The sequence below is a fragment of the Hylobates moloch genome, unplaced genomic scaffold, assembly GCF_009828535.3.
Source record: "Hylobates moloch isolate HMO894 unplaced genomic scaffold, HMol_V3 SCAFFOLD_1, whole genome shotgun sequence".
Lineage (NCBI taxonomy): Eukaryota > Metazoa > Chordata > Mammalia > Primates > Hylobatidae > Hylobates > Hylobates moloch.
This window is the reverse complement of record NW_026652276.1, coordinates 46451672-46475130: the sequence shown is the minus strand read 5'-3', so window position 1 is coordinate 46475130 and position 23459 is coordinate 46451672. Positions and strand designations below refer to the sequence as shown.

The following is a 23459-nucleotide window of genomic DNA, read 5'->3' as shown; positions in this document are numbered from 1 at the left end:
CCCACCTCAGCCTCCAAGTAGGAATGGGAGTGCAGGCACACACCACCATGCCTGGATAATTTTTTGTATTTTTTGTAGAGACAGGGCTGTACTATGTTTCCTAGGCTGGTCTCAAACTCCTGAGCTCAAGCAATCTGCCCACCTCAGCCTCCCAACGTTCTGGGATTACAGGTGTGAGCCACCTCACCCAGCACTACTGGCATGTTTTGTTCTATTTGTTTTCAGGCTGTAGGTTGGCCTACAGACATTTTGGAGAGGTCTGCAAGCTTTCTTGGATCTAGCTTGATGCTGGAGTAGGCATGCTAGCCTATGACATAGGGAAGACGTAGAGAAAATAGAAGCAATAGTTTCTGCAGAATGCTCAGTTTAGAGTTGACAGGTATAGTATGTTACCACAGAAGAACTCTGGATTAGCAATTTAAGAAGCCTAATTACATGTCTATAAGAGTGTAATATCAGAGAATAACCAAAATGAGCATGGAGGACTCTGAACAAGCATCTCAAAATTCAAGCCAATGGCCTTGGCTGGTAATCAGGTGATGAGCTAGATGGTGGATTTGCTGGCATAAGGTCATGAAAAAAAAAAGAGGGGGGAAAGAGAGAGATGGTAGAAGTGAAAAACTGGCCATTAAGAGTGTCATCTTGGTGAAAATACCCAACACCATTAAAACAGCTTTGACTTCGGTTATTGGCAGATAGAGGTCAATTAGAAGGTTCAAATTAATTCAAATCCAGGGCTTGTACGTTCTTAACAGCACTGTAGGATTCTGTTTTGGAAAATGGCACAGGCATCGCAGTTGAGTGCTGTGGGCCCACTTACCCCGGAAGAATTGGATTTTCCTATGTTTTATTTATGAAAAGTGCCAGGAACTCTATAAAAGAGTTGATAAATAATTGACGACTACTCAGATTCAAGCTTGGAGGGGAAATGCAGCTATTTATTGAGGGCCCTTGATATCCAGAGACTTGAAACCTTTTGACGTCAGAAAAGCACCAAATGTTGTAAGTAAGGCCTCTTAGTTTGGGTTCCCTGAAGCAGCCTGGGGGATGAAGATTCATGTGAGGTGACATGCTGAGGAAAGGATGCAGGGGGAAGCAGGACAAGAAGGAGTAGAAGCCAATAAAGGGTGAAGGACCAGCCTAAGTTCTGCAGCAGGTGGCCTCGTTAGACGCCACAGGGAACCTCCATAGTGTAAGCTATTCCTTGGAGCTGTCCCAACCAGAGGGAAAGGAGAGAGACTCCCATGCTCCCTTCAATTATTCATTAAGGGCTGCTCAAGAGGGAAGTACATTCCCAGGCACTTCTTGCTCTCCAAACATTGGGCAAAGTGGGTTCTAGGAACCCAAGGGAAGTCTGACCGAAAGAGCCACAGGTGCTAGTCGTTGGGTGTGAAAGCACACAGAAGCCAGGAACGGCTCTGGCCAGAGCCCTGATGTTTGCCATCCAACCCTTACGCTGAGAATTGAATGAGACAGTTTTGATGGGAAATAAACTGCTCGCTGTTTTGACCTGAGAGAAACAGATAAAAGAGTGAAGATGACAAAGTAGGACTCAGAGAATTAATCCACAGGAATTCCTTCGAGTGACATGAGAGATTTGTTAAGGAAAGTAAAACCTCAGGTTGATCTAGCGAAGCAAGAAGGAATAAAATTGCCTTCAAGCCTTCACAGAGATGAGGTGGCATGGAATGAAGTGACTACTTGAATCAAGGGTTCAGACAGTGAATGAGTTCACAGAAGGCACTCTGAGCTTTGGCATGTCTTGTGTCTAAGTTGAATGTAGCTTTGTGTCTATCAGTAAATTTCCAAGGTCTCAGTTCAGGTGCTTAAGGCACCCTTGAAGCATTTGTGTGGTGGTCTGACTGGCAGCCCCCCATTCTGATAGTAGCCAGCTGATGATGGCAAAGTCAGAAGAGGCAGTCCCTTGGAGTCAGTCTGTCAGAGAGGGCCTGGTTGGGAGGATGGTACATCTAGCTCTCCAAGCACTGGGTAAAGTGGATTCTGCTAGTACACTGGGTAGTGCTAATACACTTTCTGCTGAGCTCTGGAATGCTAGACAGGAGCCAGTGCAGACACCTAGTGGTGTGCTCTGAACCAGCAGGGAAAGGTAAGGGTGGCCGAAGCTACTCCTTTTATTGTTCAAAATGTCAATGTAGGAGAGTAGGAAGAGTGCTAAATTAGGATGCAGGTAACCACCGAGTGCTAAAGACAGAAGCACCCACTAGGTGAAGATTTTAAACATTTAGTTAAAAACACCACCACCGGCCGGGCACAGTGGCTCACGCCTGTAATCCCAGCACTTTGGGAGGCCGAGGTGGGCAGATCACGAGGTCAGGAGATCGACACCATCCTGGCTAACACGGTGAAACCCCATCTCTACTAAAAATACGAAAAATTAGCCGGGTGTAGTGGCGGGCGCCTGTAGTCCCAGCTACTTGGGAGGCTGAGGCAGGAGAATGGCGTGAACCCAGGAGGTGGAGCTTGCAGAGAGCCGAGATCGCACCACTGCACTCCAGCCTGGGTGACAGAGCGAGACTCTCAAAGAACACCATCACCAATTACAGCATAACAGTGGCCCCAAGAGTCAACCCTCCTTAGGAGATAGTTCTGAAATTAAATGAGGCTCAATTGAGACCACGTGTAAGCCAATGCTCAGTGAAATTATAAAGCCCTACACAAAGGGGACTTAACATGTACTCTTTCTCGTTTGACACCAAAAACTATTGCCAAATGTTCTGAATTCCTCCCTTCTTTTATTCTCATTATCATCCCTCCCATTTTTTCTTTTAGTTATCTTAATTTTTCTAAATCTCTCTGCCTGCTTTGACAGGGCCATGACCCAGGTTGGATTCCAGTTCCATTTTTCTAAAAAGAGCTGAAGAGTATGTTGGGTCTCTCATTCAGTAAAAACTAAAAAGTGGAAGAGAAAAGCAGGAAGAATAATTAGGATTAACTCCTAGGGTTAGGTGTTGGGCCAGGGAGAAGAAAGACGCAGAATCAGTCAGAGAGGTGGGAGGCAAGGCAGGGAACGTGGGGTTTGTTTTCTAAGGAACAAAGCCACTTATCAACAGGGTTTTAGGCAGGCTCACCTTTTCCTCCCTTCAAGTTTCATTCTCTGAAATGATTTTGAAATGGCTTGTTATTGAGACTGATAGGAAACAGCTGATGAAGTACACACACACACACACACACACACACACACACACACACACACACGGAGAGAGAGAGAGAGAGTTCTGATACCTTTTTACATACTTGCTTAGGAACTGAGATGTTACTAGTAGAGGCTACCATTTTCCCATTATTTTTTAAAAAAATTTTTATTTTTAATCAGGCAGCCCCAAACTAGAATAGGTGCAGAGACTCCCCATTTTCACATTACATTTTAAAGTAGATATTTTTGTTTTTAAAACAATTAGATTTTTGAAGAGTATATTACATGGCATCTTTTGGCTAACCAGCTAATTATAGAATAACTAAAATATACAAGCAGAAATCATGTAAAAATATCTTCCTCCTTGTACTTACCAAAAACCGAAACCAAAGTAAAACAAAACCTTGAAGGGTTATATTGGCCGTGATGGGCAGAGGGTCAGGAAGAGATGGAATGACGTCCCTTACCTGTCTATAGGTGGATGTGAAGGCTCCAAGGTAAGCAACCACTCCTGAGGAAATGAGGATATCCCCAGTCAAGTTGATGTACAGCTGCCCTAGCTCCAGAGCTGTGTGGCTCCATCGAGTTTTCTCACCTCCAAGGCCTCCAATCAACTGTTCAGCTCGTTCTAGTTTTTTGCTGCACAGGTCAACCTCGAAAAAAAAGTGAGCTTTTATCAACATTTACAAGTACAAGAAATTTAAAATTCTGCAAGATTTTACCCTCAGAAGTGAATTATTATTTTTAATGACAGACTTCTGCCTGGGATTTCCTATATCACTATGATATAGGAAAAGTCCATGATATTTTAGAATTTGTAAATATAAAATGTCTAATATAATTCATGAAATTAATAATGAATGAATATTTATCGTATAATACAAAGAACAGCTCTATTTAGGAAATGACATACAATACAAGACACTGAAAGTTAATTAATAAAGGACATTCGTCTGCAAATATAGATATTTTCCCTCCATTTTAAATAATCTAGATGCATTTTGTTTTAAATATTCTACAAACATTTTCCCCTCATTTAACTTATATCATGGTCTTAAAGGTTAAGTGTTTAAAGGTTTTAATAATTTATGTTATTTACAAAGCACAATTTTCAGGTTGTTAAATTGTGTCAAACTACTCAGGCACTTGCAATTCAGCTTAAATTAGGACACCAATCAATACCTGAGAGCCTATTTGGTGCATAAGACTGTCAACCAAATGTGATTATATGTAATTAAGCAATAGGATAAAAAAAGAGAGATAATTACGAAGGTGACAAACTTGGTGAAAAGTTATTTCAGTTCACACAATAGCAATATTCCAGCAGAATGTCTGAATTATTTTGATTAAATTTTTAAGTGCCTTAACATCATTATTCTTGGAAGAAGATGAGATTAAATAAAGCTTATCTTGATGTTCAAAAATAATTTACATGAAAAGATAAATTCAACAATCAACAAAAGCCAAGACATTTAGGTTATTTTGGAATAGGAATTTGGCTTATGCTTTTTACTAATGTCATTAGCATTTACATCAAGTCAATGATTTTAGATTAAAAGATGTATAATTCTATATCAGTTTATCTAAAGATAGGTTTGAAAAAAGCAAATGGTATGTAATTGCAGTATTTGTGATACTTCCTAAATTTAATTTTTTTCCCTTTTAATTTTCCCTCTTTAAATATCTTTTGTCTTTCTAGTTTCTTTCCTCACCTATTCTTCTTTCAACAATGTTTACGATAAACTGAATCAGGTCTTGGACTATGACAAAGTTGCCATCAGAAACTACTAAGTAAAAATATTTTGGCTAAAATTTTACTTCCAAAAGCACATTTTTAATACACATATATGCATATGTTCATTTTATATTACCATAAGTTTCTAATATTTTATTATAAAAAATAAAATTTTCAAACATACAGGAGAGTTGAAAAATGTTTAAAGAGAGCAGCTGCGTAACAATTTATAGGTTATATTATTTAAACTAAAACTGATCATTCAAAAACCATGCCATAATATGTTACACTTCTAAAGATTAGCACAATGTCTTACATTTGTGCAAATATAGAATACAGGATTGATACTATAGAAAGAGGCAGTCTGGTGTCCTGGAAAGAGTACAGCTATTAGAATCAGGCTGCCTGGGTTCAGGTCTTAGACTTGATCCTCAGAAACTGGGTTGATGATGGACAAGTTGCTTGATCTTTCTGTTCTTTAGTTTCTTCAAAATGGTACAAAATGATTACTTCCCTCAAAAGGTTATTGTGAGAATAAATGGTATAATATGTAATGTTCTTAGAACAACTGGCCTTTGTACATAACAAGCATTCAATAGATGTTGACTGTTGTAAAATATCATGACTTTTCTTCTGGACCATAATCAGACTTTAGCAGTTAATTTTTCCAAATGGTATCACTAATTAAGTTAGAGTAGTATATTTAGTCTTGAAAACATTTTTAGTAGATACTGTATGGTTCTGAGTATTGAGTTCTAATTTCAGCTCTGCCATACAACCTAAGTCACTTAACATTTTGGTTCTCAATTTCCTTACTTGCAAAGTGAAAAATGATTAAATAATCTAGCTCAATATTATATTCTAGTAATCTAAGGCAGACTGCCATTTTTTTTTTTTTTGGAAAGGCCCAGAGAATAAATATTTTAGTCTTTGTGAGCCAAGCAGCAAAACTGAGGATATTTATTTATTTCATGGGTACTTATATGGCCATTAATATGTAATTATTTTAAAATGTCAAAACCATTATTAGCTCTTGGGCCATACAAAAACAGGCGATGGGGAGATGTGGCCTGCGGGCCATAGTTTGCCAATCCCTGACCAGCAAGGAAACAGGACTGGTGTGTTATGTGCTAGTATGAACATCATTCTTAGTTACAATATTTGAGAATTTGTCCATCTTTTTCTATATCAGCACATACCTGGTTTTCCAGGTCAGCCTTCTTTTGTTTATTCAATTCAAGTGTGTCTTGAAGCCTGGCCAGCTTGTCCTGAACTTCCTTAAGAGCTGCCTGCTTCTTTCTAAGACCATCCATGGCAATTTTAAGCTCCCCTTCAGCTGCAGCCAGTTTTATCTTTTTGGGAGCTACTATTTTTGCCACTCTGCAAAAAGTAATATTGAAAAATTAAATATTCATTTAATATTCCAGCACACTTTCTATCACTGAATTTACTTGTCTAATATCTTTACTATGACTGAAAACACTTCTTTATGCAAAAATCTAAACCAATTTCCATATTTCCTGTTTCATCTAATAATCATCCAAACTTGATCCTGGACACAAGAAATGGCCATTAAAATAGACATCAAATATACAAAAAACATTTTGCCAGCATGAATTTTGATAACTTTCCAAAAGGAGAGTAGGATAGTCATATAGAATACTACAATGTTAGTAGAAGCCTAATTGGTTAAAGGTTAGTTTTGATGAGGAGAAAGTGAGTTATCTTTTATATTTGTTATTTTACTTAAAAAAATCCTAGAATACATCAACCAAAAACAGTTATCCTATAAATATGTATATGGTAATAAAAGGAATTATACAGGAAAAAGATGGATCTAAATTCTCTCCCTAGAATCTGGAAAATGGAGTCAGTCATGTTATCTAACAAACATTAATCATTAACTAATATATCATGGTCTGAAACATATATAGCACTACTATACTTTTTTAGAATGATTAAAATTGGATATGAGGTTGAAAAACATCCTGCAACAGTTGTTTTTTTGAAAAAATAATAATTACTCTGTTTTGTGTATAACTGGTTCTCATATAATCACCAAAAAACGCTCCTTATTTCACAAGAATACATGTTATGCCAGTGGTTTTTAAAGTGTGGTCCAAGGACCCCTGGGGATCCTGATGACACTTGCCCCTTTGCGGAGCTCACGAGGTCTTCCCTTGTCCAACTAAACTTCTGTGTGATGGTGGATTTTTTTTTTAATATACTTTAATCAGAACAACATATTGCAACAGAATGAATGAAGAAGCAGATTTTTGTGTCTGGCTATCTTACATTAGATCACACATTAAAGAGACTTGTAAAGGTATAATAAAATACCACTCTTCTTATCATTATTTTTTTCTATTTTTAAAAGAAAAACATGGCAAGATGGCCGAATAGGAACAGCTCCGGTCTCCAGCTCCCAGCCCGAGCGACACAGAAGACTGGTGATTTCTGCATTTCTGCTTGAGGTACCGGTTTCATCTCACTAGGGAGTGCCAAACAGTGGGTGCAGGACAGTCGGTGAAGCGCACTGTGCGTGAGCCGAAGCAGGGCGAGGCACTGCCTCACTCGGGAAGCGCAAGGGGTCAGGGAGTTCCCTTTCCTAGTCAAAGAAAGGGGTAACAGACGGCACCTGGAAAATCGGGTCAGTCCCACCCTCATACTGCGCTTTCCCAACAGGCCTGGAAAACGGCACACTAGGAGATTGTATCCCGCACCTGGCTCGGAGGGTCCTATGCCCACGGAGTCTTGCTGATTGCTAGCACAGCAGTCTGAGATCAAGCTGCAAGGCGGCAGCGAGGCTGGGGGAGGGGCGCCCGCCATTGCCCAGGCTTGCTTAGGTAAACAAAGCAGCCAGGAAGCTCGAACTGGGTGGAGCCCACCACAGCTCAAGGAGGCCTGTCTGCCTCTGTAGGCTCCACCTCTGGGGGCAGGGCACAGACAAACAAAAAGTCAGCAGGAATCTCCAGAGACTTCAACGTCCCTGTCTGACTGACAGCTTTGAAGAGAGTAGTGGTTCTCCCAGCACGCAGCTGGAGATCTGAGAACGGACAGACTGCCTCCTAAAGTGGGTCCCTCACCCCTGAGCAGCCTAACTGGGAGGCACCCCCCCAGAAGGGAAAGACTGACACCTCACTGGGCCAGGTACTCCTCTTGAGACAAAACTTCCAGAGGAACTATCAGACAGCTGAATTGGTGGTCTCACGAAAATCCGCTGTTCTGCAGCCACCGCTGCTGACACCCAGCCAAACAGGGTCTGGAGTGGACCTCTAGTAAACTCCAACAGACCTGCAGCTGAGGGTCCTGTCTGGTAGAAGGAAAACTAACAAACAGAAAGGACATCCACACCAAAAACCCATCTGTACATCACCATCATCAAAGCCCAAAAGTAGATAGAACCACAAAGATGGGGAAAAAACAGAGCAGAAAAACTGGAAACTCTAAAAAGCAGAGCACCTCTCCTCCTCCAAAGGAACGCAGTTCCTCACCAGCAACGGAACAAAGCTGGATGGAGGATGACTTTGACGAGTTGAGAGAAGGCGGCTTCAGACGATCAAACTACTCTGAGCTACGGGAGGAAATTCAAAACAATAGCAAAGAAGTTAAAAACTTTGAAAAAAAATTAGAAGAATGGATAACTAGAATAACCAATGGAGAGAAGGGCTTAAAGGAGATGGAGGAGCTGAAAGCCAAGTTTCGAGAACTACGTGAAGATTGCAGAAGCCTCAGTAGCAGATGCGATCAACTGGAAGAAAGGGTATCGCAGACGGAAGATGAAATGAATGAAATGAAGAGAGAAGGGAAGTCTAGAGAAAAAAGAATAAAAAGAAATGAACAAAGCCTCCAAGAAATTTGGGACTATGTGAAACGACCAAACCTACGTCTGATTGGTGTACCTGAAAATGATGGGGAGAATGGAACCAAGTTGGAAAACACTCTGCAAGATATTATGCAGGAGAACTTCCCCAATCTAGCAAGGCAGGCCAACATTCAGATTCAGGAAATACAGAGAACGCCACAAAGATACTCCTCGAGAAGGGCAACTCCAAGACACATAATTGTCAGATTCACCAAAGTTGAAATGAAGGAAAAAATGTTAAGGGCAGCCAGAGAGAAAGGTCGGGTTACCCACAAAGGGAAGCCCATCAGGCTAACAGCTGATCTCTCGGCAGAAACTCTACAAGCCAGAAGAGAGTGGGGGCCGATATTCAACATTCTTAAAGAAAAGAATTTTCAACCCAGAATTTCATATCCAGCCAAACTAAGCTTCATAAGTGAAGGAGAAATAAAATACTTTACAGACAAGCAAACGCTGAGTGATTTTGTCACCACCAGGCCTGCCCTAAAAGAGCTCCTGAAGGAAGCACTAAACATGGAAAGGAACAACTGGTACCAGCCACTGCAAAAACATGCCAAATTGTAAAGACCATCGAGGCTAGGAAGAAACTGCATCAACTAATGAGCAAAACAACCAACTAACATCATAATGACAGGATCAGATTCACACATAACAATATTAACGTTAAATGTAAATGGGCTAAATGCTCCAATTAAAAGACACAGACTGGCAAACTGGATAAGGAGTCAGGACCCATCAGTGTGCTGTATTCAGGAAACCCATCTCACGTGCAGAGACACACATAGACTCAAAATAAAGGGATGGAGGAAGATCTATCAAGCAAATGGAAAACAAAAAAAGGCAGGGGTTGCAATCCTAGTCTCTGATAAAATAGACTTTAAACCAACAAAGATCAAAAGAGACAAAGAAGGCCATTACATAATGGTAAAGGGATCAATTCAACAAGAAGAGCTAACTATCCTAAATATATATGCACCCAACACAGGAGCACCCAGATTCATAAAGCAAGTCCTGAGTGACCTACAAAGGGACTTAAACTCCCACACAATAATAATGGGAGATTTTAACACCCCACTGTCAACATTAGACAGATCATCTAGACAGAAAGTTAACAAGGATATCCAGGAATTGAACTCAGCTCTAAACAAAGTGGACCTAATAGACATCTACAGAACTCTCCACCCCAAATCAACAGAATATACATTTTTTTCAGCACCACACCACACCTATTCCAAAATTGACCACATAGTTGGAAGTAAAGCTCTCCTCAGCAAATGTAAAAGAACAGAAATTATAACAAACTGTCTCTCAGACCACAGTGCAATCAAACTAGAACTCAGGATTAAGAAACTCACTCAAAACCGCTCAACTACATGGAAACTGAACAACCTGCTCCTGAATGACTATTGGGTACATAATGAAATGAAGGCAGAAATAAAGATGTTCTTTGAAACCAACGAGAACAAAGACACAACCTACCAGAATCTCTGGGACACATCCAAAGCAGTGTGTAGAGGGAAATTTATAGCACTAAATGCCCACAAGAGAAAACAGGAAAGATCCAAAATTGACACCCTAACATCACAATTAAAAGAACTAGAAAAGCAAGAGCAAACACATTCAAAAGCTAGCAGAAGGCTAGAAATAACTAAAATCAGAGCAGAACTGAAGGAAATAGAGACACAAAAAACCCTTCAAAAAATTAATGAATCCAGGAGCTGGTTTTTTGAGAAGATCAACAAAATTGATAGACCGCTAGCAAGACTAATAAAGAAGAAAAGAGAGAAGAATCAAATAGATGCAATAAAAAATGAAAAAGGGGATATAACCACCGATCCCACAGAAATACAATCTACCATCAGAGAATACTACAAACACCTCTATGCAAATAAACTAGAAAATCTAGAAGAAATGGATAAATTCCTCGACAAATACACCCTCCCAAGACTAAATTAGGAAGAAGTCGAATCTCTGAATAGACCAATAACAGGTTCTGAAATTGTGGCAATAATCAATAGCTTACCAACCAAAAAGAGTCCAGGACCTGATGGATTCACAGCTGAATTCTACCAGAGGTACAAGGAGGAACTGGTACCATTCCTTCTGAAACTATTCCAATCAATAGAAAAAGAGGGAATCCTCCCTAACACATTTTATGAAGCCAGCATCATCCTGATACCAAAGCCAGGCAGAGACACAACCAAAAAAGAGAATTTTAGACCAATATCCTTGATGAACATTGATGCAAAAATCCTCAATATAATAATGGCAAACCGAATCCAGCAGCACATCAAAAAGCTTATACACCATGATCAAGTGGGCTTCATCCCTGGGATGCAAGGCTGGTTCAACATACGCAAACCAATAAATGTAATCCAGCATATAAACAGAACCAAAGACAAAAACCACATGATTATCTCAATAGATGCAGAAAAGGCTTTTGACAAAATTCAACAACGCTTCATGCTAAAAACTCTCAATAAATTAGGTATTGATGGGACGTATCTCAAAATAATAAGAGCTATATACGACAAACCCACAGCCAATATCATACTGAATGGGCAAAAACTGGAAGCATTCCCTCTGAAAACTGGCACAAGACAGGGATGCCCTCTCTCACCGCTCCTATTCAACATAGTGCTGGAAGTTCTGGCCAGAGCAATCAGGCAGGAGAAGGAAATAAAGGGTATTCAATTAGGAAAAGAGGAAGTCAAACTGTCCCTGTTTGCAGATGACATGATTGTATATCTAGAAAATCCCATTGTCTCAGCCCAAAATCTCCTTAAGCTGATTAACAGCTTCAGCAAAGTCTCAGGATACAAAATCAATGTACAAAAATCACAAGCATTCTTGTACACCAATCACAGACAGAGAGCCAAATCATGAGTGAACTCCCATTCACAATTGCTTCAAAGAGAATCAAATACCTAGGAATCAAACTTACAAGGGATGTGAAGGACCTCTTCAAGGAGAACTACAAACCACTGCTCAATGAAATCAAAGAGGATACAAACAAATGGAAGAACATTCCATGCTCATGGGTTGGAAGAATCAATATCGTGAAAATGGCCATACTGCCCAAAGTAATTGATAGATTCAATGCCATCCCCATCAAGCTACCAATGACTTTCTTCACAGAATTGGAAAAAACTACTTTAAAGTTCATATGGAACCAAAAAAGAGCCCGCATTGCCAAGTCAATCCTAAGCCAAAAGAACAAAGCTGGAGGCATCACGCTACCTGACTTCAAACTATACTACAAGGTTACAGTAACCAAAACAGCATGGTACTGGTACCACAACAGAGATATAGATCAATGGAACAGAACAGAGCCCTCAGAAATGATGCCGCATATCTACAACTATTTGATCTTTGACAAACCTGACAAAAACAAGAAATGGGGAAAGGATTCCCTATTTAATAAATGGTGCTGGGAAAACTGGCTAGCCATATGTAGAAAGCTGCAACTGGATCCCTTCCTTACACCTTATACAAAAATTAATTCAAGATGGATTAAAGACGTAAATGTTAGACCTAAAACCATTAAAATCCTACAAGAAAACCTAGGCAATACCATTCAGGCCATAGGCGTGGGCAAGGACTTCATGTCTAAAACACCAAAAGCAATGGCAACAAAAGCCAAAATTGACAAATGGGATCTCATTAAACTAAAGAGCTTCTGCACAGCAAAAGAAACTACCATCAGAGTGAACAGGCAACCTACAGAATGGGAGAAAATTTTTGCAACCTACTCATCTGACAAAGGGCTAATATCCAGAATCTACAATGAACTCAAACAAATTTACAAGAAAAAAACAAACAACCCCATCAAAAAGTGGGCAAAGGACATGAACAGACACTTCTCAAAAGAAGACATTTATGCAGCCAGAAAACACATGAAGAAATGCTCATCATCACTGGCCATCAGAGAAATGCAAATCAAAACCACAGTGAGATACCATCTCACACCAGTTAGAATGGCCATCATTAAAAAATCAGGAAACAACAGGTGCTGGAGAGGATGTGGAGAAATAGGAACACTTTTACACTGTTGGTGGGACTGTAAACTAGTTCAACCATTGTGGAAGTCAGTGTGGCGATTCCTCAGGGATCTAGAACTAGAAATACCATTTGACCCAGCCATCCCATTACTGGGTATATACCCAAAGGAGTATAAATCATGCTGCTATAAAGACACATGCACACGTATGTTTATTGCGGCACTATTCACAATAGCAAAGAGTTGGAACCAACCCAAATGTCCAACAACAATAGACTGGATTAAGAATATGTGGCACATATACACCATGGAATACTATGCAGCCATAAAAAATGATGAGTTTGTGTCCTTTGTAGGGACATGGATGAAACTGGAAAATATCATTCTCAGTAAACTATCGCAAGGACAAAAAACCAAACACCGCATGTTCTCACTCATAGGTGGGAATTGAACAATGAGAACTCATGGACACAGGAAGGGGAACATCACATTCCGGGTACTGTTGTGGGGTGGGGGGTGGGGGGGGGCGGGGACAGCATTAGGAGATATACCTAATGCTAAATGACGAGCTAATGGGTGCAGGAAATCAACATGGCACATGGATACATATGTAACAAACCTGCACATTGTGCACATGTACCCTAAAACCTAAAGTATAATAAAAAAAAAAAAAAAAAATACATGTAAATTTATAAAAAATAAAAATAAGTCACATATTACATGTAACATTTTTATTGCTTTTTAAAATGAATTAATAAACATTTTTTAAAATTTTCCATTTTAATTTCTAATATGGTAAGTAAACAAAATCTTATTGGGGTCTTCAATACTTTTTAAGAGTATAAACAGTTCTTGAGTCCAAAAAGTTTAAGAAACACTGTATTATACTATTAGTTGGCATAATCTTGCCTCCAGTAAATATGCAAACACAAAGCAGATTCAGATAGGATTTTCTAAGGAGCCTCTCACTTACATAACTTTTAAATTGTATATTGTCTAACTGACCAAAAGTGAAGATAAAACATAACAGCTGGGTTTCTTTTTATCAGCACTTACTTATCATATGAATCCATTGCTATGACCCATTTGCACAGACCTTCGGCCGCTGTAGAAGCATTTCTGATTTTTTCTGGTACAAAATCTGGATTTGGAATATAATTTTTTCTTATGATATTCATATAAGCTGGAGGAATATTGTCCTTGTCATATTCATGAAGTGACTGTAGAAACCTCATGTCACCAAGAAGTCTCTTAGCTGGGCCCCAGAAATCCTCAATTTTTTTCCCTGAACCTGTTGGGTCAGGGATTTTGTCAGCTTTGATTCCTTTCAAGATGCATATAGCTTCCATAACAAGCTTGACACCAGCAGGAGGACTCTTCATGGATTTTACCACTGTAATATCCTTGAAATAACAACATGTTAATTACTTTAAAGGACATGTTTGTTCATACAGTAATTGTAATTGGTTCCTATTTTCAAACTAAGCATACAGAAACTCACTGTGTTCACTGGGTAGAAATGGTGACAGTAATAGAACTGCACTTACACTCTTCTCCTGAGTCCCACCCAAAAGTTTAGCCAAAATTCTCTGCACTATTTATTTTAAAAATCTATCTTCATCTTTCTAAATTAAAATATTCCCCTTTCACATCTTAACTTCTAATACACTTCATGAACTCTAAGACATTGCTATTGTAAAATAAATTATAAAACACATTATTATTTTATGTATCCCCCCAAAAAAAAATCACTGACAAAATTAATACAATACTTTATCACATGCTCTGTAAGATGTATTCCAATGACAAGTGTGTCTAAATATGAAAAAGGTACCCCTTAGAATCAAAATATAATCTCAAGGCTTATGACTTTGTTGATTACTGTAGTGCAAAGATGTATAAAGTTCTTGAAATAACTGTTGCTTTATGGTAGGTTATAACATCTGGCAGCTTTCTTCCATTTCAAAGGTGTTTTTGCATGCACATGCATTTCTTTTTCAAGTCAATTAGGGAATTCTTTTGCCAATTTCAAAATGATTTCAGCTTCATTAAAATTTCAGGCTAATTTGGAGACACAAACTAGACTAGAACACAATGCTAATTTCTTTCTTGGGCTATGATAACATGTGTCCTAGAAAGTGTATGGTGAAGCTCTTACCTGTGCAGTAAGAGTATCAAGGGCGGCCAGCGCTGACTCTAATATTGGCAAGGCACCTGCCAGGTCAGCATCGCACTCATCTTTGATGGCTTTGGAAGCCATAGCTTGTTCATTTGCTATTGTTTCATCAGCTTTCACTATTTTTTCAGTTTTGGCAACTTCTACAGACTCTTTCTCAATCATTATCATCATTTCATCAACCTCTTTGCTAGCAACTTTTAATTGAGGTTGTAGGGCCTCCAACTCCATCTGCATTGTGGCTACTTGAGATGAAGCAGAGTCCAATTTCTCCAAACCCACTTCATATCTCTTTTTCATTTTCATTACTTCACTGAAAGGAAATGGATAAAACAAAGTTAATCATGAGGCTCTGTATCCTACATTAAGGAAAAACTTAAGTGTTTCTGAGCTTTCTAGGCTTTTTCAAGACATAACTACAGGAGTAGTCTAAAAGATTTTCATTTATATGACAATCGGTCAAAATATGAAACCTAGAATATTGGATTTGTGCACAATTAAGAGCAGACAGCGTGTTTTATTCATTTTTGTGTTTTCAGTACCTATACGTTATCAAGGCATACAACAGAAATTCAAAAGAATAAATACACTGGCGATGAGGCAAGGAGTCTCCTGTATCAAAATCAATGATGTACCTCTAAAGTTGGCAAGTTGATTCCAGCAACACTACTGCTGCTTTAAACCTTTTTATGATCACTTAAACACACTTCAGTGCTTGAAATATATTATTCTGAATGTTTCCAAATGTGAAAAAATGATTTTAACATGTATTATACATCTTGAAACAGAGATTTGTTTTATTAAAGAAAAAGTAACAAATAGAACAGATCATAAAGCTCAATACCCTGTTTGGTGCAAAATGATTATAAAGTAATAACCAATGATTAGAAATAATGTAATATTTTAGCATATTTTAAAAGTTTAATATTTTAATGTACTTAAAAATTTAATCTGCATTTATCTGCAAATATATATACATTTCTCTATAGAGAAAACTCTTCTTTATAATTTCATTTTAAAATACTTGATATACCACAATGTCTCCAAGTAGAAAAATGACATGTTTTTAAAATCCCCTTCAAAAAATAGACTGGAGTAGTAAGGAACTGGCTTGAGCTGGAAAAGGTAACCTGGAGAACACTGAAAGGATTGTAATTTTTGTTTTAAAAAAATTCATAAGTGAGAGCATGCTACGTTTTTGTCACATGTCAAATTCCCTCTGAGCGTGCAAAATATTAGAGAGTAATGGGAACAGACGGGACAGAATGTATGGCACTGTATTATCTGTGAGTTTGGTTTCAGCTGAAACCTTGTGCAACAAGCATAGGAAAGGTCTCATTCCTGCCAGCCTGAGACAGTTTCAATATTGTGGCTAAGCCCAAGTGATGCTTTCCTAGCTTAACCACAGATTTCCTGCCAGGTAACCTGAAAACTTGCTTCTGGGTTGCAGCACTACCTGGCTATCGTGATCTGAAGGCTTTAGCTATTATGGGAACAATAATCACAGGGTAGGAATTCTAGTTGAGGTAAGGATAAATTAACAACTTTTTTTTTTCGTTTGCAAGGAATTTTGAGAAGAAAAAATTTGAAAAAGGAAAATTTGAAAGGCAAATAAGAATATTTGAAAATACCTTAAAAACTATGACTCTTTCAACCTGTAAGTTTGAACTTATAACCTTGTAACTTTAAAACTTATAACCAATAAGTTTAAACTCTTCCTATAAGTTTCCCTCTCGTTTTTATAATCCTTCTTTTTGTTAGGGTGGCCTTACTATTTTGAGTGCAGAGTCAAACAAAAGCTATGAGTGATATCCAAAATTTAATCAATCTCCAAGAGCTTTTGATCCTCCTAGATAAGAAAATATGAAAAAAAGCAAGATTCCATTATGTTAAAGATCATAAGCTCGACACAGAAAGACGATTATCTTGAGAGCCAAAGAAATAATGAATTCCAGCCAAGCTATGCAGCAGTCACGGTGGACGCTGCCGATTTCACTAGGTCGTTGAAAAATTCCTAAAGGTATGATTCAAACACAGGGTTGTAGACCACAGTGACTATGACGGTCCTGTTGGGAGGGCACAGCAATAGCCACTATGAATACAGATAAGGAGTATCATATCCATATCCAGGTAGCATGCTGCCCAATACGAGAAAAGGTCCTTCAAAATGCTTGAGATAGTGGGTTAGCCACAGGAAGATTTAGAATTAACCATAGAGATATATATAAAAATCAAACTCATAGTATTAATATTTTTATATTATCTGTGCACATTTGTTGTTTTATGTATTCTTTTTAATCTTTAAAAGAATTGGGTCTGTTCAATCCGTGGATCAGGCTTGAGCTTCCAATATAAATCATGTGTCTGAGCAGTAAATTTACATTTGTGCTTTCAAGTAAAAATCATATTAATTTATAGATAATATTCAAACATTTAAAAGTACTTAAGGCTTACCATATGTATACGTTTAAAGTACTAGACTTATAAATTATTTAAGTATCTAGTAATGTTTGATTTGTTAAATCAGAACTTAAAAGGGAAATATAAATACTGTATTAAAAATTTTATTTAAACAAGTTTTGAATGAAGCCACACATTAATCCAAGGTCCCCTTTAAAGGTAACCACTAAAATGTTCCAAACTTCCTACTTTCTACCTTACTGTTATAATGTTTTTAAATTTTGTAATATACATGATTTTAATTTTAATTTTTGGGACCAAAGAAATATTTGAATAAACTTTTATGCACACAAAAGTCACCCTCCAGAGCATTAAAAAAACTCACATTGACACTTTCTATAGCAGGTAAGTTTACTCATGTTTATATTGATGTTTTCAAATGAGAGTTTATTAGAGAGTGGCTGTCCCTCCCTACAGTCTCAGCTGTTCAGTATCCAAAGAGAGGGTTTAACTATTACCTAATTATTTATCAGAGAAAAATCACTCTCTACTAGTGTTTACTCAATATTCACAGCTCTGGTTGGAATATCTTCATTCTTCCAAGAGTTACTATGCATCTATGATGTGCTAGGCAATGTGCCCGTATGAGAAGGATAAGACCCCTCCCTAAATTCAAAATGTTTGTGGATTAAATCATTTAAAGATGTTTTAACAAAACTTACAGTGTATTTCTATGAAATAAATCTCCATTATATCATATTTATGTCATTTTTGCACACACAAGTATTTTTAATTTGCCATAGCTTACTTGGAAATATGAAATTTGATTTTTACCTTCTTTTCTTTTCTAACAACAGTTTGAAGGTGGAGATTAATTCGAGGTAAGAGGTAGGAGTCACATAATTGTATCTTTGAAGTTCAACAAAGAACGATTTGGATAAATTTATAGTAGAAGTGTGGAAGCTTTTACACATGTCGATACAGCCATCTCGTATTTCCTCTGACATTTCAATTTCTTCCAAGAATCGTGAGGCAACTGCCTGGAGTGCATCTTCAGGCCATGACTAAATGTAAGACAAATGCTTTAGCACTTTATTAAGATTACGAATCTAGATCTGCTACTATTGCAGCCCTTTACAACTTATGGATGTTGGGGGTAAAGGGGAATAGTGTGAGGGATGGTGTGGGAGAGACAATTTCATAAGGAACTTTCCCAAGGACTTGCATACTTAGGGCAGGGAGCCAGGAGCTAGTTAGTGCATATAACATTCACTGTGTGTGGTTTGTTCTGAGATGAGAGAAATTGTTCATGAGTGTTGCAGGAGAAAGGAAAGGCAAATGAACTAAATTTATGGAATGTCTATTTCTGTATGCATTTTACTGGTATTATCTCATTTAATTCTCCTAACATTTCCCTGAGAATGAGGTAGGCATTATTCTTGAAATAGCTTCCAAATCCTTTCTCTTCTTTATCTACCTCAATCATCCCAATTCAAGCCTCCACTATCATCTGCCTGGAAGATTCCAATAGCATCCTAACTGCTTGCATTCTCTACATAGCTGCAAGAGTGATCTTTTCAAAATACAAATCAGCTCATGTCACACTCCCCAATTTATAACCAAAGACTTCCTAGAATTCTTAAAATCCAAACCAACTTGCCATTCTCTATCTGATTTGGCTCTTCCCACATGTCTGACCTGCTACACCACTTTCCCCCACAGTTCCTGTGCTCCTGTCACCCTGATTTTCTGTCACCCCCTCCTTCCGTCTAGACACTTGACTTCACTGGTTTATCCTCTCTGCCCAGATCTCAGTACTGACACTTTTTTGTCTTTCCAGTTTCCTCTTCAAACCCTTAATTGGTCCCTTATTTAAAAAGTATTTACCTGTAATCCCAGCACTTTGGGAGGCCGAGGCGGGCAGATCACCTGAAGTCAGGAGTTCGAGACCAGCCTGGCCAACATGGCGAAACCCCATCTCTACTAAAAATACAAAAATTAGCCAGGCGTTGTAGTGGGCGCCTGTAATCCCAGCTACTTGGGAGGGTGAGGCAGGAGAACTGCTTGAACCCAGGAGGGAGAGGTTGCAGTGAGCCAAGATTGTACCACTGCACTCCAGCCTGGGTGACAAGAGTGAGACTGCATCTCAAAACAACAAACACAATAACAAAGCATTTACTCCCTATTTGCTACCCTGTCTGATGAAACTGCGTTTTGCTTATTTGTCTGTAGACAAGCAGCTCAAAGAGAGCAGAGGTCTTGTCTATTTCATGTGCTTCATCTCCAGCTTTTAGATAAAGACTTGCTACAAAACAAAACAGAATTCAATAAACATTTTGCATGAAATAACTAATTTTACCAGGAAGTGGAAGTACAGAGAGGTTCTGTAAACTTTCCAAGGTCATAAATGCTTATCTGTGAAATCCCACTCACGGGATCTCAGCCACAGCCCAGATTTCTTACTACACAGGTAGAGAATGCATTGTGATACGCTGTTTAAGCCAGAAGGGAGAATTAAATTACTATTCACATCTAGCTAGTTACTCTCCCTCTGCTACTCCCCTTCCCCACCCCTCGTCCCTACCCCCCATCCATTCGCTGCCTTTTTCTGCTCCGCTCTGTACTTCCCAGTACTGAAGTCCACCACAAAAAAGGTCACTCTGGCTTTCTCCCTCTTAACTCCTTTGGGTTTAGCTAATGGGAAGAGATTGGGGGCAGGGTGGAAGAAGTGAGACATAGGGGTATTTTGATCCTTCCTTCCTTTCCAGCCATAGCTGAGTTCTAGGTTTTTGGTTCCTGTTCCTGTTGGGCAGTCTTATATCCACAGCTCTAAGCTCTGAGTTCCAGTAACACTCTCCCCTTCCTCTGCCCTTTCATACGCGGTTATAGTAACACTTCCTGCTATTGCTCCACCCACCACTTCCTGAGTGTTCCAACATCCCCTCTTGGTTCCCTTAACCCTGCCTACACCTCTGTGAACAGTTCCTTCATTATGCTTTCTTCAGTGAAGGGTTCAAGGGTGCTCTGTGCTTCCTCTCAGGACTCTGATACACAATTTTATCCTAACACTTCCTATAATATATTGAAGTTAGTGATCACATATACTCTTAATAAATACTTTTCTATTATAATTTCTTGAATTATAATTTCATAAAATATAACTGATCAGAAGATTCTGCTAAACTATATTTTGGGGTAAACTACAGGTTGGGAATCTATAAAATAAGTCATGATGATAGTGGAAATTCAGCATTTCTAGAAGTCTATCTAAAATACACATGACAATACCTGAAACCAGTCAATGGTACAGCAGTTAACAAGAGCAGGGAACTTTCTAAGACGATTCCGAAATGCATCTCCAATGGGACTCATGGCAAGGACCACATGCAGTTGGTTGCGGCAACGATCAATAAACATGTTGAAAAGGGCTATGGGGCTGCCATCTGTTTGCTTGGTTTTATCCCGCTGGCAATCTAACTGACGCATCTTATCACATATCTCTTGCTTCTCATCTAATGCAAAGAGATTTGGAATCTCCCCAGCATTTAGCAGATTATTGACATCTTCCAGAAAAGACTCTTTTTTAATTTGAGTATCTGTAAACAGGAAGACACCCTGCATCTCACCTTCCGCACATTTCCTTAAGATCACTTTTAAATCTTCATGCCATTCAGTAGTATCATACCCCTTAGAGATTTCAACTTGGAAAACTGAATAATCAGCCATGTGGGCAGCTAATCTGGTGACAGACTGCCTTCCACTCCCTCCAACCCCTACTAGGAGAGCATGGCTGCGAGGCTGCTTCAGGATCCTGGAAATTCTGCTGATGTGCTCAATGGCAAATCGAAACAAGACAAGGTTCATGGGTTTTTTGCTTATATTGTTGTATTCTTCTAGATGAATTTCTACTATCATTCGAAGATTATCCACATCTGCGATTTCTCTGTAGTTGGTATCCTCCCTCTTGGGATCATGGAAATCACAAAACATTAAGCTGCGTAAGTCATCTTCTTCCACCATGCCATCATTATCAAAATCCAAACGCTGAAAAAGCTCATGAAAATCTTCATACATGTAGTTTCTCAGAATTTCTTGAATGTAGTTGATGAGCCAGCTTCTGTCTGCATTGTCCAGAAGGCGGTCATAATACACTCGAAGGACCTGTATAATAATTAAAAAGCAGCTTTAGAAACTTTCTTCTGATTTTTAAAAAAGTGTTATTATTTCCATGCTAATCTCAAGTAATAAAAAATATTAGAAAATTTCTGTGGGTTTTATTAAAAGTATATCCAAATAATCAGGACTGATTCACAATAATGTTATTTTAAATGTTAATTTTAACTCTATTTAGAATAATAAGGTTATATTTAGTCATCAATCAATGAAAGGTAATTTTGGGGGTGGGAGCTGAAGCAGATGTAGAGATGCTAAGAGAATTAAGGCCTTGAGAAGTTAGCGACTGCCTTTGCTGGCTGCTCAGATGTGGATAGCAGAGCTGGGCACCAGTACCCAGGGGGTACCCAACACCTTTCCAGTGATGTTTCCTTTTTCTAAGATAGATAACATTTTGAAAGTTATTGACAAATCAATAGTTTTTGCTTTTGTTTTTCAAAAAGCACATTTTCTAGAACAGGAAATGTCTTGGGTAGAGGGAGAGTTGTTTGGGATACCTGTTAATTATGTTTGTTTTAAGTCGTTACAGAGAGCAATCTACTAAAATAAATCTCTGGTTATATGCACATGTTATGGGACTGCAAGAAACATCAGGCTTGCTACATGTAGCAACTGTTTTCTTAAAGAAGTGTGTCCCAGGGGTACAGTCTATTTAGGACTGAATTGTGTCCCCCCAAAATTCTTTTTTTTTTTTTTTTTTTTTTGAGATGGAGTCTTTTCTCTGTTGCCCATGCTAGAGTGCAGTGGCACGATCTCGGCTCACTGCAAGCTCCGCCTCCCGGGTTCACGCCATTCTCCTGCCTCAGCCTCCCGAGTAGCTGGGACTACAGGCGCCCGCCAACACGCCCGGCTAATTTTTTTTTTTGTATTTTTAGTAGAGACGGGGTTTCACCGTGTTAGCCAGGATGGTCTTGATCTCCTGACCTCGTGATCCGCCCGCCTCGGCCTCCCAAAGTGCTGGGATTACAGGCTTGAGCCACTGTGCCCGGCCGTGTACCCCCAAAATTCTTATGTTGAAACCATAACTCTCAATGTGACTGGATTTGGGAATAGGGCCTTTAAGGAGGCAATTAAGGTTAAATGAGGTCATAAGGGTAAGGCCCTAATCTTATAGGATAGTGTCCTTATAAGAAGAGGAAGAGACATTAAAGCTCTCTCTCCCTCTCTCTCTCTCCCACTCTCTCTCTGGTTCTTGTTTCTGTTGGGCAGCCCTTATATGCACAGAGGAAGGGCCATGTGAGGACACAGAGACAAGGTGGCTTTAGCAAGCCAGCGTGAGAAAATAAATTTCTGTTGTTTAAGCCACTTTGTATTATTTTGTTAATGGCTAATACATATATGCTATAAATAATGCATATTTCGTCAGTGGAACACTGGATCCTTACTCTGCTCTACCATTTTGAGTAAATCACTGAAAATGTCTGCATCAGCTTCTTCACCTATAAAATAGGAGTAGTATTACCTACCTCGCAAATCTCATAGATTTGGGGAAAAAGTAACATGACAACATATGTGAAAACACTATAGAATTCAAATAGATAATTACTGCAAATTGCCCTAGCATTAGGTTAATGGTGTTCAGGAATCGTGGTTTTAGTGTATTGATTGTTATCAAATTGATGATTTCATAGTGTTATCCTTTTTTTTTCACTAATAGTGTCTAATAGCAAATGGTATTATTTAAACTTCCTTCATATTCCAACCAGTTCAAAAGTTATTTCTCTGTGAGACAATCTAATTTCCCAATACATGCCAATGGCCAATCTTTGAATTGAGGTACTTAAGATCTCAGACAATATTCCCAAATTAAGTCAACTTCATGTATCAGGATCAATGCCTAAGCATGAAACAAGTATATTATTATCTAGTTGGCAGTTTAGCAAGAACCTATAGCAGCATTTCTCAAAGACAGTCAACACATCTGCATTAAAATCATCTGGGGTTCTTATTCAAAAT

At 38.7% G+C, this 23459-nt stretch overlaps 1 protein-coding gene across 1 annotated transcript in view; it reads right to left on the bottom strand.

Annotated features, from left to right (window-relative positions):
- Positions 1-23459, bottom strand: part of DNAH7 (dynein axonemal heavy chain 7) — a 330709-nt gene that overhangs the window by 107497 nt on the left and 199753 nt on the right. Inside the window, exons 40-45 of the mRNA XM_032755099.2 lie at positions 20619-21491; positions 18165-18394; positions 14913-15243; positions 13811-14157; positions 6089-6269; positions 3622-3807 (exon numbers count right to left, since the gene is read on the bottom strand). Coding sequence (XP_032610990.2) covers positions 3622-3807; positions 6089-6269; positions 13811-14157; positions 14913-15243; positions 18165-18394; positions 20619-21491 — 2148 coding nt within the window. The remainder of the gene's footprint in view (positions 1-3621; positions 3808-6088; positions 6270-13810; positions 14158-14912; positions 15244-18164; positions 18395-20618; positions 21492-23459) is intronic.